This window comes from Pongo abelii, chromosome 5 (assembly GCF_028885655.2).
Source record: "Pongo abelii isolate AG06213 chromosome 5, NHGRI_mPonAbe1-v2.0_pri, whole genome shotgun sequence".
Taxonomy (NCBI): Eukaryota; Metazoa; Chordata; class Mammalia; order Primates; family Hominidae; genus Pongo; species Pongo abelii.
In genome coordinates, this window is record NC_071990.2 from 38,845,076 (window position 1) to 38,858,520 (window position 13,445).

Consider the following 13,445-nt stretch of genomic DNA (forward strand, 5'->3'; position numbering starts at 1 on the left):
GGTTGCAGTGAGCCGAGATTGCACCTTCCACTCCAGCCTGGGCAACAAGAGTGAAACTCCATCTCAAAAAAAAAAAAAAAGAATCTCCATGTTCATGGTACCCAAAATAATAAGTACATAGCATGTACTCAGTATTTATTTGATGGAGGAAGGAAGAAAAGGTCTTAACATGAGAAGCAGCTTTTTAGGAAAGTGTCCATTTCTGACATTCTAGGGAGCAGTTAAGAAATCTGTCCAGGAATGGCAAGAAATAACTATTTGGGGGTCTACAAAGGCTAATCAATCTCAGGAGGAATTAACAGGAAAATGACAGGGAAAGACTTTCCATAGGCTAGCTGTTTATAAACGTACATATTTCTTGTACACCTGCACTATATGGTTCTGTAGTAGCTTTGCGTTTTAACAGCATGAGAGGCACACCAAGCTTCTTGGTTGAGTTTAGGATAGATAGGTACTTACTGAGCATGCCTCTATAATTGAGGTCCATATCCCGGCTCTCAGATCGCACTTTAATGGCATCCAGGATGGCATCAGGAGACAACAGTCCTGAAGGCCTCACAACATTCAGAAGCTCTGTGAGGCTCATGAGAGGTAAACGCACAGCCTGCATGATTTCAGCATGATTCTCCTTTGAATTGTGCTTACACCAGTTTAATAAGGCTAGGAAAATATCTTTTTCGGGAGCTGCAAATGAATCTCTTAACACGATGTTTAAAAGTGCTGTCTGAAAAGGATAAAAAGGTAAAATTCCAGTTATATGAAGTTGAACCACTGCATGATCAATCAATAAAAGCTTACAGGACAAGTATAACTTAGCCAATTAACTCTTTTTGACCCTCTCCTTCCCTTACGCTTTGTGCCACATATTCTCCTATTCATTATGGCTGTGTAAACAACCAGGATGGTAGCACCTTTCTTTTATGCTCAGGTATCTTGTACTACTACATCAAACATTTAATCTTTCCAAACATGTCTGCATTCATCTTTTTTAAAACAGCAAAAAGAAAAATGCCAAAGTGAAAAGCTGTCAATACATTCAGATTCTTCAAGAGAGTGTACATTGGTTAAGTTAGAAAGATATATTTGGCGTTGAAAATTCAAATTTTGTTCCACAGTATTACTTCACTACCATATTTTTGGCTCTCAGATCTCCAAACTGACCTCCAGGAACAATGGTGCAACCCTCAAAGATCATTGTCTTTAAAAATTAAGTAGAAAAAAATGAAATAGGATAACACAGATCTTAATTTACACTCAAATCAAGATATGTAGCTTTTCAATAGGTTTTTCTCATTAGAAATATCCAGGTTCTAGAAGGAACGCAACAAGGGAAATGGAGAGACAATCACCACCCAGAGTTCAAAGGAAGATTTGAGTAAAACAGTTTTACTCTAGCTATAATACTGAATTTTAAGCCAGCAAAAAAAGCAGGGACTTAAAGACAATAAATGATGCATCAGATCTCCTCTATGAATTTGCCTGCTTGCTCTAAGGAATTATTAGTCACACTCTCTGTCAGAGAAAAACAAAACCAAAAGGTAGTATGCAATACTAAAAAGGACCCTATTTGATTATCACTACCTTGAAAACAACCACACAGCAGCACAGTCTCTTTTGCACATAAAACTTACCTGAAGAACCTTAAAAGAAAACACAACCAACCAGCCCCTCTCTTTTATGATCTAGAGTCCTGGTGGCTAGATGCAAGTGGCTAGACCAGATAACCAATGACAACTCTTTGATGCCAATGATTTTTTTTATTATTCTTAGTCCATTGCTATACTTCCACAGTATAGGTATAAATAAAACAATGCATGCCTATAAATTACTTGTAGACAAATGACACACCTTAGAAAGGGAGAGGAAACCTTCACTTGAAAGGACTTCCTGAGCATTCCTGTCCATAAACATGCAGCACATACAAGTTAACTTGGGAAGTGAGTAGAGACTGGCAACATCAAAAGTCATGCAGACATTCTGAATGTTAAGTATGGTGCAGAGATACTCAGAGGTAGAATCCTCTAGCTCTGGAAATCCATATTTATGAGCCAGGCTCAAAAAGTCCAGCAGCACCTCCTCCTTCTCATCTGTCAGCGTTGCCCGCCCAGTATAGATATATTTGAGTAGCATTGTGAATGCTTCTGCAGTGGTGTCTTGGAGAGGAATTTCTGCTTCAGGCTGAGACTCTCGCATTCCACCATACAATAATGCTCTGCACATCAGGGAAGAAACACATGAAGAAACCCTCAAATAGGATTTGCTACAAAATATTGGAAATAACAGTTATCAACATTATGCAAATATAAATTTTTTTAATGACACAAAGATCCAAGTGAAAAAATGCAAAGTGATCATTTATAATGGTTCTTTACAGGACACAAGAGGAATGATTTTAAAACTATTTGAATTAATTCTGTAAGCCACTGAACTAATGAGATACTCTGAAAGCTCAAGATACGTGATAGATATTAAATAGATGAGAGTGATCTTTTGAGAGGCACAATGAAGTTGATATAAAGATGTTAAAGGTCAATAAGGCAATTTAAAAAGTAAAACTCTATAGGAAAAGATATAATCAGATAAACACTAATATGATGCCATTCTCCCCTGTAAGACTGGCAGAAATTAAAAGGCTTGTTAATATCAGTGCTGCAAAAGCAATGGAAAAACAGGTTCTTTGATACACTGCTTTGACAGTATAAATGGCAGCCCTTTATGGAAAGTAATTTAATAGCATCTAGTCAAATCTAAAATGTGCATACCCTTCAACTCAGTAATCTCTCTTTTAGGACTCAATTCTAGAGAAGTAATACAGTGAAGAAAAATGTGTAAGAAAACATACTGAAACACTAGTAAAAATCTAAATGTCCATCAGCAGCAACATGGCTAAAAAAAAACTGTGATATATGCATTCTATGCAGCCATTAGAAAGATCAAGGAGATCAGTAGGTACTGTTTTGAAAACATGTCCAGGATATGGTAGGTGAGTAAGTAAAATGGCAGATCCATATGTACTGCATGAAAAAAGTATATAACCAAATATTTACATGTTTATGCACATATGTCTATATTGGTATCTCTTTAAATCAAGAAAAATCAGAGGAAATTCATATTAAACTCTTAACATCACTTATTTCTGGGAAATGGTATTAGATGGCTTGGAGACAAAGACTTTCACCTGTTACTTTATAAATTAAAAATGAAATTACTGATAGGATTACAGTGATTTTTTATTTTTTTCCTTTCAGATTAAACAAAAAGCCCTACGTTATTGCTTATCTAAAAAAATGAAAACTAGACAATCCAATTAGGTAATGAATTTGAATTTCTACCTCTATCAATCAAGAGGAATAATATGAACCAACTAAACTTCCAACATATCAGGAAAGAAAGGACGAAGAGGACAAGGGAGAAGTGCAGAAAAGGGAGAGAACACAGAATGAGAAAGAAAAGATGCAAAAGTGAGAGGAAGAGACTGGAGGCAAGAAAGAGATTCCCTGTGTTCCTAAAATTCTCAGAGTAGGACTAGCATTTCAGGGTTACCTACCTGGAACTTGTCCCACCCTCCCCCAGGACCTAGCATTCTTGCTTGCCCCAGAAAAATAGTTGAAACCACCCGGAAAAGATTCATGAATATTCTAAGCATACATCTTCACTGGGTTATACTCTTCCTAAAAGTACCCTTGAAGGTTTCTATTAATCCAGAGAGCATCCAACCATTACCCTAAAATTACCAAATTAAAGAACTTCTCCTTCTCGGGGAGACCTCAAGACTTATCCCCAATCCTGTATGATCCAGAGTATTAATCTGGATTCTCAATGCTTTAAAAGTGGTTTTGATGAGGCTCCCTTGGAACAATAAATATGAACCCCCAACTTCAACAAGGAGACAAGCACAAAGGTTCAATGTTTACTATGAAGAGTTTCCTCCTATACAGTTCCTTATCTGGGAATTGACAGGCTATTATGACAGCACTTAGGCCTCTTCTGACAGCTGACAGTTAACATTCCTTTGCACATGAATACTGTCAGCATTGAGAACCTGTCTAAGGTAGCATTGAGCTTAGCTCTAAGGTAGACTTAGAGGTAGAGCTTAGCTCTAAGATAGTCTAAGGTAGACTCTGAGCTTAGCTTAGTGAGCCAGCAAATATTACAAAGGTTCAATATCTACAAAGACATCAAGAACAAGGTCAATAAGCGGGGGGAGTATATTCCATTCACTCAATATGGTCTTCAAATTTCTCAAAGTATTTGAGTTTCTTTTAAGGATACACTAATCACCTAAAAAATATCTTCATAGAGTTGTTTCAAATTATTTTTGAAAGAGGACAAGGTATACTGTATTAATACATAATAAACACAGGCTGAGAAGTTCTGACTTAATAAAAAGTGGGCTCTTATAAAACACTTTAATAGTAATGACTGGACCAAAATTTTAAAAAGGAGAAGAAATATAAAAGGAAAAGTGTGCAGAGGACAGAGGCCGATAACAAATAATGGCTAGACCAAGGTCAGATGCCTTGGCAGAGTTGACCACTAGGAAGAATAGGAGAGTGTTAGAACTTTTAACAGACTCCTCACTTTTCTAAGCTCCTGGTTTCATCTACAGTGGCATTTTCCATGTGTAAGATTGGAAGTTCATGGAAAAGCATAGGAGCTCTAGCTACAGAGTAAGTATTTCCAGGAGACACACTTTACTACAACGTGTCTGACTCTAGGTGTTGCTGTCTTGCTTAATTCTGATTATAAAAGCCAGACTGCAGTTATCACTAGAAGGTAATTGAAATTTTCTCTAAGCCAATGGAATCTCCATTTTAGATACCAAGTTTCCCAGATAAATCTATAACTCTGTGAACCATCTTTATCCTTAAAAATGGAAAAAGATCCATTATCACACATAAATTATAACTCACTCAGTAATTCAGTGATGACTCCCTTTTGACAAATATTAGGTAAAATGTAGAGTAGTTAAAGATCAGCTTAAGATTTATAACCCTGGAAATTAAGGACCCAAGTAACCAACAACAGCTGCATACAAGTGCACGTCTTAGATCTGCTGGGTTACTAACAGCTCCTAGACTTCAAACCAAGGGGTACAGGTGCCCATTAGCAGGTCCACAGGGCAGTCTACCTATACAAAAAGAAGCTTTAGTCCCATTAGCCATCTACTGGGAGGAGAAGGTGAGGGCAACGAAGACTCAGCCTGAGAAACATTCTTGAGACCTTGAGAAATGGTTGATTGGGCACTCTGGTCTGGGAATCCTTCCAACCCTTTAATTTTAAGATGGCTCCTGAAGGAAAAGGTGATTCTCGAAAAATAACAAAGTCTACAAGGATGAAATCTTTATAGATATTGAATTGAAGGACTGCGAGACTTTGTCATTATACTTGGTTACATATTTTTCACAGAGCAGAAAATACCAGTGTTTTCTACAAGTGAACTGAATTTTCAAAAAAAGTATTACACACTTACCGAAAATATTGGCACCTGGCTGCTAAAATTACCCTGTGGGCAGAAAAGCGTTTCTTTTCCACAACAAATGTGACGTCGCCATATTCTTCCCCAATCAACAAGGCACCAATATGTTCAGACAAAATGTGCACATGATCAATTTCCCCCACTGCAGTAAAGGGGCGAAGAGGGTGGCTGTTACTCATCTTGTGGAATAGACGATAGTCGTTGATCTATCATATAAAGAAGGAATGAGAGTTAGTGGGGGGAGGGGAGTACACGTAGAAAATCACTTACCATAAACATAGCTAAGTAAAAATTTAAAGTGCTTAGAAAAATTCCTATGAGAGAGTTAATCAATGGTATCTTTATTAACTCATTTATTTTGAGAAGGAATTCAGCTTGCTTCCCTTAACTGTACTCCCTTCATCACACTAGGAAAGCAAAAATGCCAGTCTCCAAACACTAACAGCACTTGGAGCCATCACAGTCTAGAAAACTGAGCCCAAACACAAGGTCTCATATTCCTTACAGTACCTTAGGAAAAGAAAAATCAACAATCAGAATAACTTCTCTTTTACATAGATATATTGAGCAAGGCTGGGTACAATTATACCGAATAGAAAAGTCATTCAGGCACCGATCTAGGCCTAAATTACAAACAGAATAAATGAAATAATCAGATTTCAAATAAGAAGTTTTGGTACGAAACCATCTCAAATATTTTATTTAAAAAAAAATCTAGGGCCAGGCACAGTGGCTCACGCCTGTAATCTCAGCACTTTGGGAGGCTGAGGTGGGTCGATCACCTCAGGTTGGGAGTTTGAGACCAGCCTGACCAACATGGAGAAACCCCGTCTCTACTAAAAATACAAAATTAGCCGGGCGTGGTGGCGCATGCCTGTAATCCCAGCTACTCGGAAGGGTGAGGCAGGAGAATCGCTTGAACCCAGGAGGCGGAGGTTGCTGTGAGCCGAGATGGCGCCATTGCACTATAGCCTGGGCCACAAGAGCAAAACTTCGTCTCAAAAATAATAATAATAATAATAATCTTCTGGAGTCACAGAAATAACCTGACATTTATTAGTGAACATTTGCAGTAGCATCCTAAGCTCCCCACATCCAACAAAAGAGTAACTCCAACAGTTTTCTCAAGACTGTGGCTTCTATTCCAAACTTGTTGCTCTGATGATCAGGCTGCCAGTGTTTACCAGAACATGATTACATTTTGTCTCATTTCCAGGCACCTTCCTTGCTTTTGTATACAATGCCTTTCTACAAAATAAACTGAAAATCAAAGGGCTAAAACATCATTAACAGCTTTACATGTAAGAAAGTGGGGGGTTATAATCTTCGAAAGCTAAAAATGTTTGTATTTTTTAATACCGAATGTACTTGCAGGTACTTAAAAGGAAAAAAAAAAAAAGTTGGTCTTGTTCTGTCGCCCAGGCTGTAGTGCAGTGACGCAATCACCACTCACTGTAACCTCGAACTCCTGGGCTCAAGTGATCCTCCCACCTCAGCCTGCCAAGTAGCTGGGACTACAGGTGTACACCATCATGGCCAGCTAATTGAAGGTACTGCTTTGATAAGTGTAAGTAAATGGCAAGTATGTCAGAGCCTTGGCTAGCATTCAGATGCCCCCGATGAAGAGGTAGTTGATAGCTCAGAGGTAGCCAGCTACCCCTCTGCTGCATCAGAGACTAGAGAAATTGAGCCAGATATGTTTTCTCTGCTAGACCTCCACACCTTTTTGAGCTCTCCAGTTGAACCACAATTAAATGTTGAACAGCTCCTAATCTTTAAACTCCCACATCCAGATCATTAGCAAGGTGTGTCAAAAATGGTCTTTCTCTTCTGTGACTGCAATGGAAGATCTTCATGGACCAGGTTCAGAATCTGCCTGCTTTAGTTAACCTACTACCATACGCCCACCCTCAAAAGGGGGAGCAATAGCAGTGATGCAGAAGAAAGTGGAAAATGAGCTAGGCAAGAAAACACCTACCCCAGGTAAGTGAGCAAAATCCTGGTTGTCTACAGTAGGAACATCAGAGAACTAGCAGGATAATCCCCTAACTGCCAAGGTAAATATCTTTCCCTCAACTGCAGCCTCCATTTGAAAGCCCTAAAAACAGAATAATCTCTATTCACTTGTGTATGAAAGACCAAATTCAGCTTAAGAGGATCTATTTGAGAGTATGAGCAAGTCATGTGTGATACAATAGTCTTAATGTGTATATACAACAACAGTGTAATACAGGAGTTGGAAAACTTTCTATAAAGGGTCAGATAGTACATAGTTTAAAGCTTTGCAGGTTATACAATCTATGTCAAATGATTCAGCTATATGGTAGGAGCCTAAAGGCAGCCATAGGCAATAAGAAAATAAATAAACATGGCTATCTCCAGTAAAACTATTTCTAGAAAAGACCTAGATTAGACTCGCAGGTCATAGATTGCTAGCCCCTGGCCTACCCTGTGATCAAGGACTGACGTCAAGGACTGACCGTACTCTAGGCAAAGGATCAGACTGGGAGTTTGTTTGTTTGTTTCTTGCTGGGTTACCCAATTGATGTTCCTATGATCATTTCCTATGTTGGCCAGGAAATTCAGAAAGCTACTGGTACCTGACTTCAAAACCTCTTCAATACAAACTCTCACATCACTCTCCAATATTTCAATGATCGTGCATGATTCTAAACAAAACACTCTTCCTGGCTGAAAAAAATGCAATGTATATACCCAGTAAATATATTTAATATATTTTCTGATATATTTTCTTAATATTTTATCCAGGTCATGGCTAATACTCAAATTACTTACTAAATGACTCTTGATGAACAACGATTGATTTTTGGTTAACCAGCTCAGAAGGGAAATTTATAATTCTTAAACTGATATATCATAAACATTAACATTACATATGTATGTATCTACCATAATAAGCTCTCCAGATCTCTACTTCTCAATACATCTAATTTCATTTTGCTAAACTTGCATTTTAATTATGTTTTTCCAAATGGAAACATGAAACTGTTTTGTGTACAGAAAATAGCCACTTAGGATAAAATAAACACAATTTTATTGGCATATAGAAACAATTTTAATTAGACTAGTGATTCTCAATGGGCCTGCCCAACATTGGAATCACATGGGGAGCTTAAAAACAAAAAAAAGATGCTGGAGTCCCACTCATCAGAGAGTCTTATTTAATTAGTCTAGAATGGGGCCCAGGCACTGGAATCACCATTCTGAAGTGATTCTATTAAGCAACCTGGAAAAACAGCCACTGTTTTAGACTCTATATTGTTGTAGGTTTCCATCCCTTGCTCAGGTGTACAAGTATACAAAAAAAATTCACAGAAAAAAATTTATTTAGGATATAATTTAATTTGAAACTTATTGCAAAGATGCAAAAGATACTAACAAAGTTACCAATGGCACAGCTTTACACAGAAAATGACTATTGTTTCACCAATGGGATAGTTTATCTACAAAGTGATAGTTTCAGTCTACCTATGTGTATTTTAAAAAGTATGCTGGCCAGGAACAGTAGCTCATGACTGTAATCCCAGCACTTTGGGAGGCTAAGATATGAAGGTCTTTTGACATCAGGAGTTCAGGACCCTGTCTCCACAAAAAATTTTAAAAATTAGCCAGGCATGGTGGCATGAGCCTGTAATCCCAGCTAATTGGGAGGCTGAGTCAGGAGGATCACTTGAGCCCAGGAGTTAAAGGCTGCAGTAAGCTATGACTGTGCTACTGCACTCCATCCTGCGCAACAGAGCAAGACCCTGTCTCAAAAATATAAAAAAGAAAAGAAAACCAAATTAAAGTTAAATGGATTAGGAAACAAAGAGGCAAAAAAATCAGTATTTGCAGATAATGACTGCCCACATGAAAAATCCATGAGAATCAACTGAAAAAAAATTAGGGAAAATAAGAGGGGTTCACTAAAGTGACCACATAAGCCAAAAGAACAAAGCTGGAGGCATCACACTACCTGACTTCAAACTATACTACAAGGCTACAGTAACCAAAACAGCATGGTACTGGTACCAAAACAGAGATATAGATCAATGGAACAGAACAGAGCCGTCAGAAATAACGCCACATATCTACAAGTATCTGATCTTTGACAAACCTGACAAAAACAAGAAATGGGGAAAGGATTCCCTATTTAATAAATGGTGCTGGGAAAACTGGCTAGCCATATGTAGAAAGCTGAAACTGGATCCCTTCCTTACACCTTATACAAAAATCAATTCAAGATGGATTAAAGACTTAAATGTTAGACCTAAAACCATAAAAACCCTAGAAGAAAACCTAGGCATTACCATTCAGGACATAGGCATGGGCAAGGACTTCATGTCAAAAACACCAAAAGCAATGGCAACAAAAGCCAAAATTGACAAATGGGATCTAATTAAACTAAAGAGCTTCTGCACAGCAAAGGAAACTACCATCAGAGTGAACAGGCAACCTACAAAATGGGAGAAAATTTTCGCAACCTACTCATCTGACAAAGGGCTAACATCCAGAATCTACAATGAACTCCAACAAATTTACAAGAAAAAAACAAACAACCCCATCAACAAGTGGGCGAAGGACATGAACAGACACTTCTCAAAAGAAGACATTTATGCAGCCAAAAAACACATGAAAAAATGCTCACCATCACTGGCCATCAGAGAAATGCAAATCAAAACCACAATGAGATACCATCTCACACCAGTTAGAATGGCAATCATGAAAAAGTCAGGAAACAACAGGTGCTGGAGAGGATGTGGAGAAATAGGAACACTTTTACACTGTTGGTGGGACTGTAAACTAGTTCAACCCTTGTGGAAGTCAGTGTGGCGATTCCTCAGGGATCTAGAACTAGAAATTCCATTCGACCCAGCCATCCCATTACTGGGTATATACCCAAAGGACTATAAATCATGCTGCTATAAAGACACATGCACACGTATGTTTATTGCCGCATTATTCACAATAGCAAAGACTTGGAACCAACCCAAATGTCCAACAATGATAGACTGGATTAAGAAAATGTGGCACATATACACCATGGAATACTATGCAGCCATAAAAAATGATGAGTTCACGTCCTTTGTAGGGACATGGATGAAACTGGAAATCATCATTCTCAGTAAACTATCGCAAGAACAAAAAACCAAACACCGCATATTCTCACTCATAGGTGGGAATTGAACAATGAGAACACATGGACACAGGAAGGGGAACATCACACTTTGGGGACTGTTGTGGGGTGGGGGGAGGGGGAAGGGATAGCATTGGGAGATATACCTAATGCTAGATGACAAGTTGGTGGGTGCAGCGCACCAGCATGGCACATGTATACATATGTAACTTACCTGCACATTGCGCACATGTACCATAAAACCTAAAGTATAATAATGATAATAATAATAATAATAATAAAAGAAAAAAAAAAGTTACAAAAAAATAAAATAAAATAAAATAAAAAAAATAATAATAATAATTATATGAAAATATCTAGCATTCTTCCATGCCAAAAACAACTAGCTAGAAAATATTAGTAAAAAGATCTGCAATTTATAATTGCAAAACACATGTAACAGGTAGTAATAAACTCATAGGACATGCAAGGAAATTATAACACTCCACTGAAAGATTTAAGAAAAATACAAAGACGTAAGTTGTTTGGGGATAGAATGATCCAGTATTATAAAAAGATCCATATTTTCAACTTACCATGGGTTTATCAGGACGTAACCATATTGTAAGTCTAGGAGCATCATTTATATAAATGTAGCATTTCAATTAAATGGGAGAAAATATGAATTTTTTTCAATAAAAGGTACTGGCTAGCCATTTCGAAAAAAGTAAACTGAATAGTCACATAAGAGTACAAAATGAAATATAGATGGATGTCAGCTTCAGCACTTTCTGTAAAGCAAAAAAACTGGAAAAAACCCTGAAGGCCCGTTTAAAGAGAATTGGTTAAATAAATAATGGTACGTCTATACAATGAAATATTATAAATGATTTAAAAAGAATAAAGTTAGATACTAATGAACTGAAAAAAATCTTAAATATGTGTATTTACATGCAAAAGACAATCTACAAAACAACAGTATAGTGAAATATCTTGTTTAAAAAAATATACTGAAAAAGCAAGAATATAAGTCAAATTGTTAACCAAGGGTTAAGTCACTAGATTGGGGCTGTTGCAAAATTTTACATAGAGCGCTACATACTTCATAATGTTTACAAATTTTATAATGTTTATTTGTAGTAAAACTATAAACAAATATTTCAGTAAGTTTGTCCACAAAATTACAAAATAAATTGCTTTGTTTGTGAGACAAGTGTTTGGATTTGCCATAAGCAATAGAAATTGATTTAGTGACTAAGACAGAAATGGCAGGCAGAAGGGCTATGTATTATCTCCACAGAGAAAAATTAATTAACAACTTGAAGGCAAGGACATAAAGTTCATTACACTAAAACTGGCAAGAGAAAAAAAAAGTTCATTACACTAAGACAGGTAAATCAGATACCTGGGTAGCATGGCCAACTAGGACACTCCATCTGATATATCCCAACTAAAGATCTTCACCTAAGAGAGTTTCAGTCTGACTTTTTCTAGACTTAAGGCAGATTTTCCCAGATGCAAAGTGTTCTTCAATTTGCCCCTACTGACTGTCCTGGAGTCTAAACTTGCTGATCCTCACAGCATAGGGCAAGGGTAATATATTCACTCAAACTGTTCCTTCAAGGTGGGGGGAAGAACAGTAGGAAGGCAGGGGGACGAAGGACTTACACTGAGAGAGGACAGGAATATCTCAACCAGGAAATGGTACCTTTCATGGTACCATACATAATTACTAGTTTTGGATTCTGGGACCTCACATGAATTTACTTACCAGGGATGGTGGCACAGAAACTATACTATTTTTCTTGGCTAGTTAAATCAAAAGTGACTAAAGCAGCAGTACTAAAATCCTGAGGGTTATTGCCTGCTTATTATTCAGTAAGAAACCAACACCCATTTGTTCTAACCAAAATAATAAACAATGTCCATAAATAAACTGAGAGTACCATATGTAGTTCATAATGCTGTAACGTTATAATTGCCCTTTAGGGGGGGAAAAATCAAGTTGACCCAAACATCAATTTCGTTACTTAAAGCTCACTTATACAACTGTTTACAAACTTTAACCAGGGCTAACTACATTTTTTAGAATTAAATTTATTCTCCAGTGTTTAATCAGGAAATAGTCAAAAAGCAAAGTTCCGCAAGGTGGAGACGCCAAAGAGTCCTTGAACACTGTACAAATCTCCCCTGGGAAGCCCTCTCTGCCCGGTGTATTTCCTGACTGAAAAGCCTTTATGGGAAGAAAGACCTTCTGCTCTTTAATTGCAAAATATAAATGATCTTTCTCTTGAGGAAAGAGATGGCATTTACAAGCATATGGTTTAGCAATTTCTTTCTGGTCTTGGTACCCATGTGGTGTGTAATTTGAAGTAGTATTCCTTAAACTTTAAATTAATATCGCTTGGGGAGATAAATGATGTCCTGTCTGCATCTTAAACACTCTCCAAAAAAAATCACATTCTACTTCTCACAGAGAGGACACTTCACTTCTCTTGACATATACTCTACCCTTGTCATCCAAAAGTCTAAGGAACAGGTGAAGACTGACCATGCTGCTAGATGCAACTTTGACTCTGATATTTTGCAAACCCAATTCTAAACCTTGCAGAAGAGAATTATCCTCCAGCCAGCAAAGTGCTACGTAAGAACATGACTGGAGTTCACATGATAGGATTCCTGACATACCTTCTTCTCTGGGAAAGATTTTGAGTGTCCAATTAAGCTCCAACGTCTTGTCATTCTGTAATTTTATGTTTGTAAATAAATGTTTATAAATATGCTCAGGTTTGACCACTGAAGAATGGTATTGTAAAAAATATTTTGACAAGATTATTTTATTGAGCATGC

At 37.3% G+C, this 13,445-nt stretch overlaps 1 protein-coding gene across 9 annotated transcripts in view; it reads right to left on the minus strand.

The window, feature by feature from the left end:
* BTBD9 (BTB domain containing 9) overlaps positions 1 to 13,445 on the minus strand; it is a 470,612-nt gene that overhangs the window by 421,594 nt on the left and 35,573 nt on the right. For all 9 annotated transcript variants that reach the window (XM_054558767.2, XM_054558765.2, XM_054558766.2 and 6 more), the window contains exons 2-4: positions 5,474 to 5,685; positions 1,849 to 2,212; positions 460 to 724 (exon numbers count right to left, since the gene is read on the minus strand). In XM_054558767.2, coding sequence (XP_054414742.1) covers positions 460 to 724; positions 1,849 to 2,212; positions 5,474 to 5,658 — 814 coding nt within the window. In that variant the 5' untranslated portion in view covers positions 5,659 to 5,685. The remainder of the gene's footprint in view (positions 1 to 459; positions 725 to 1,848; positions 2,213 to 5,473; positions 5,686 to 13,445) is intronic.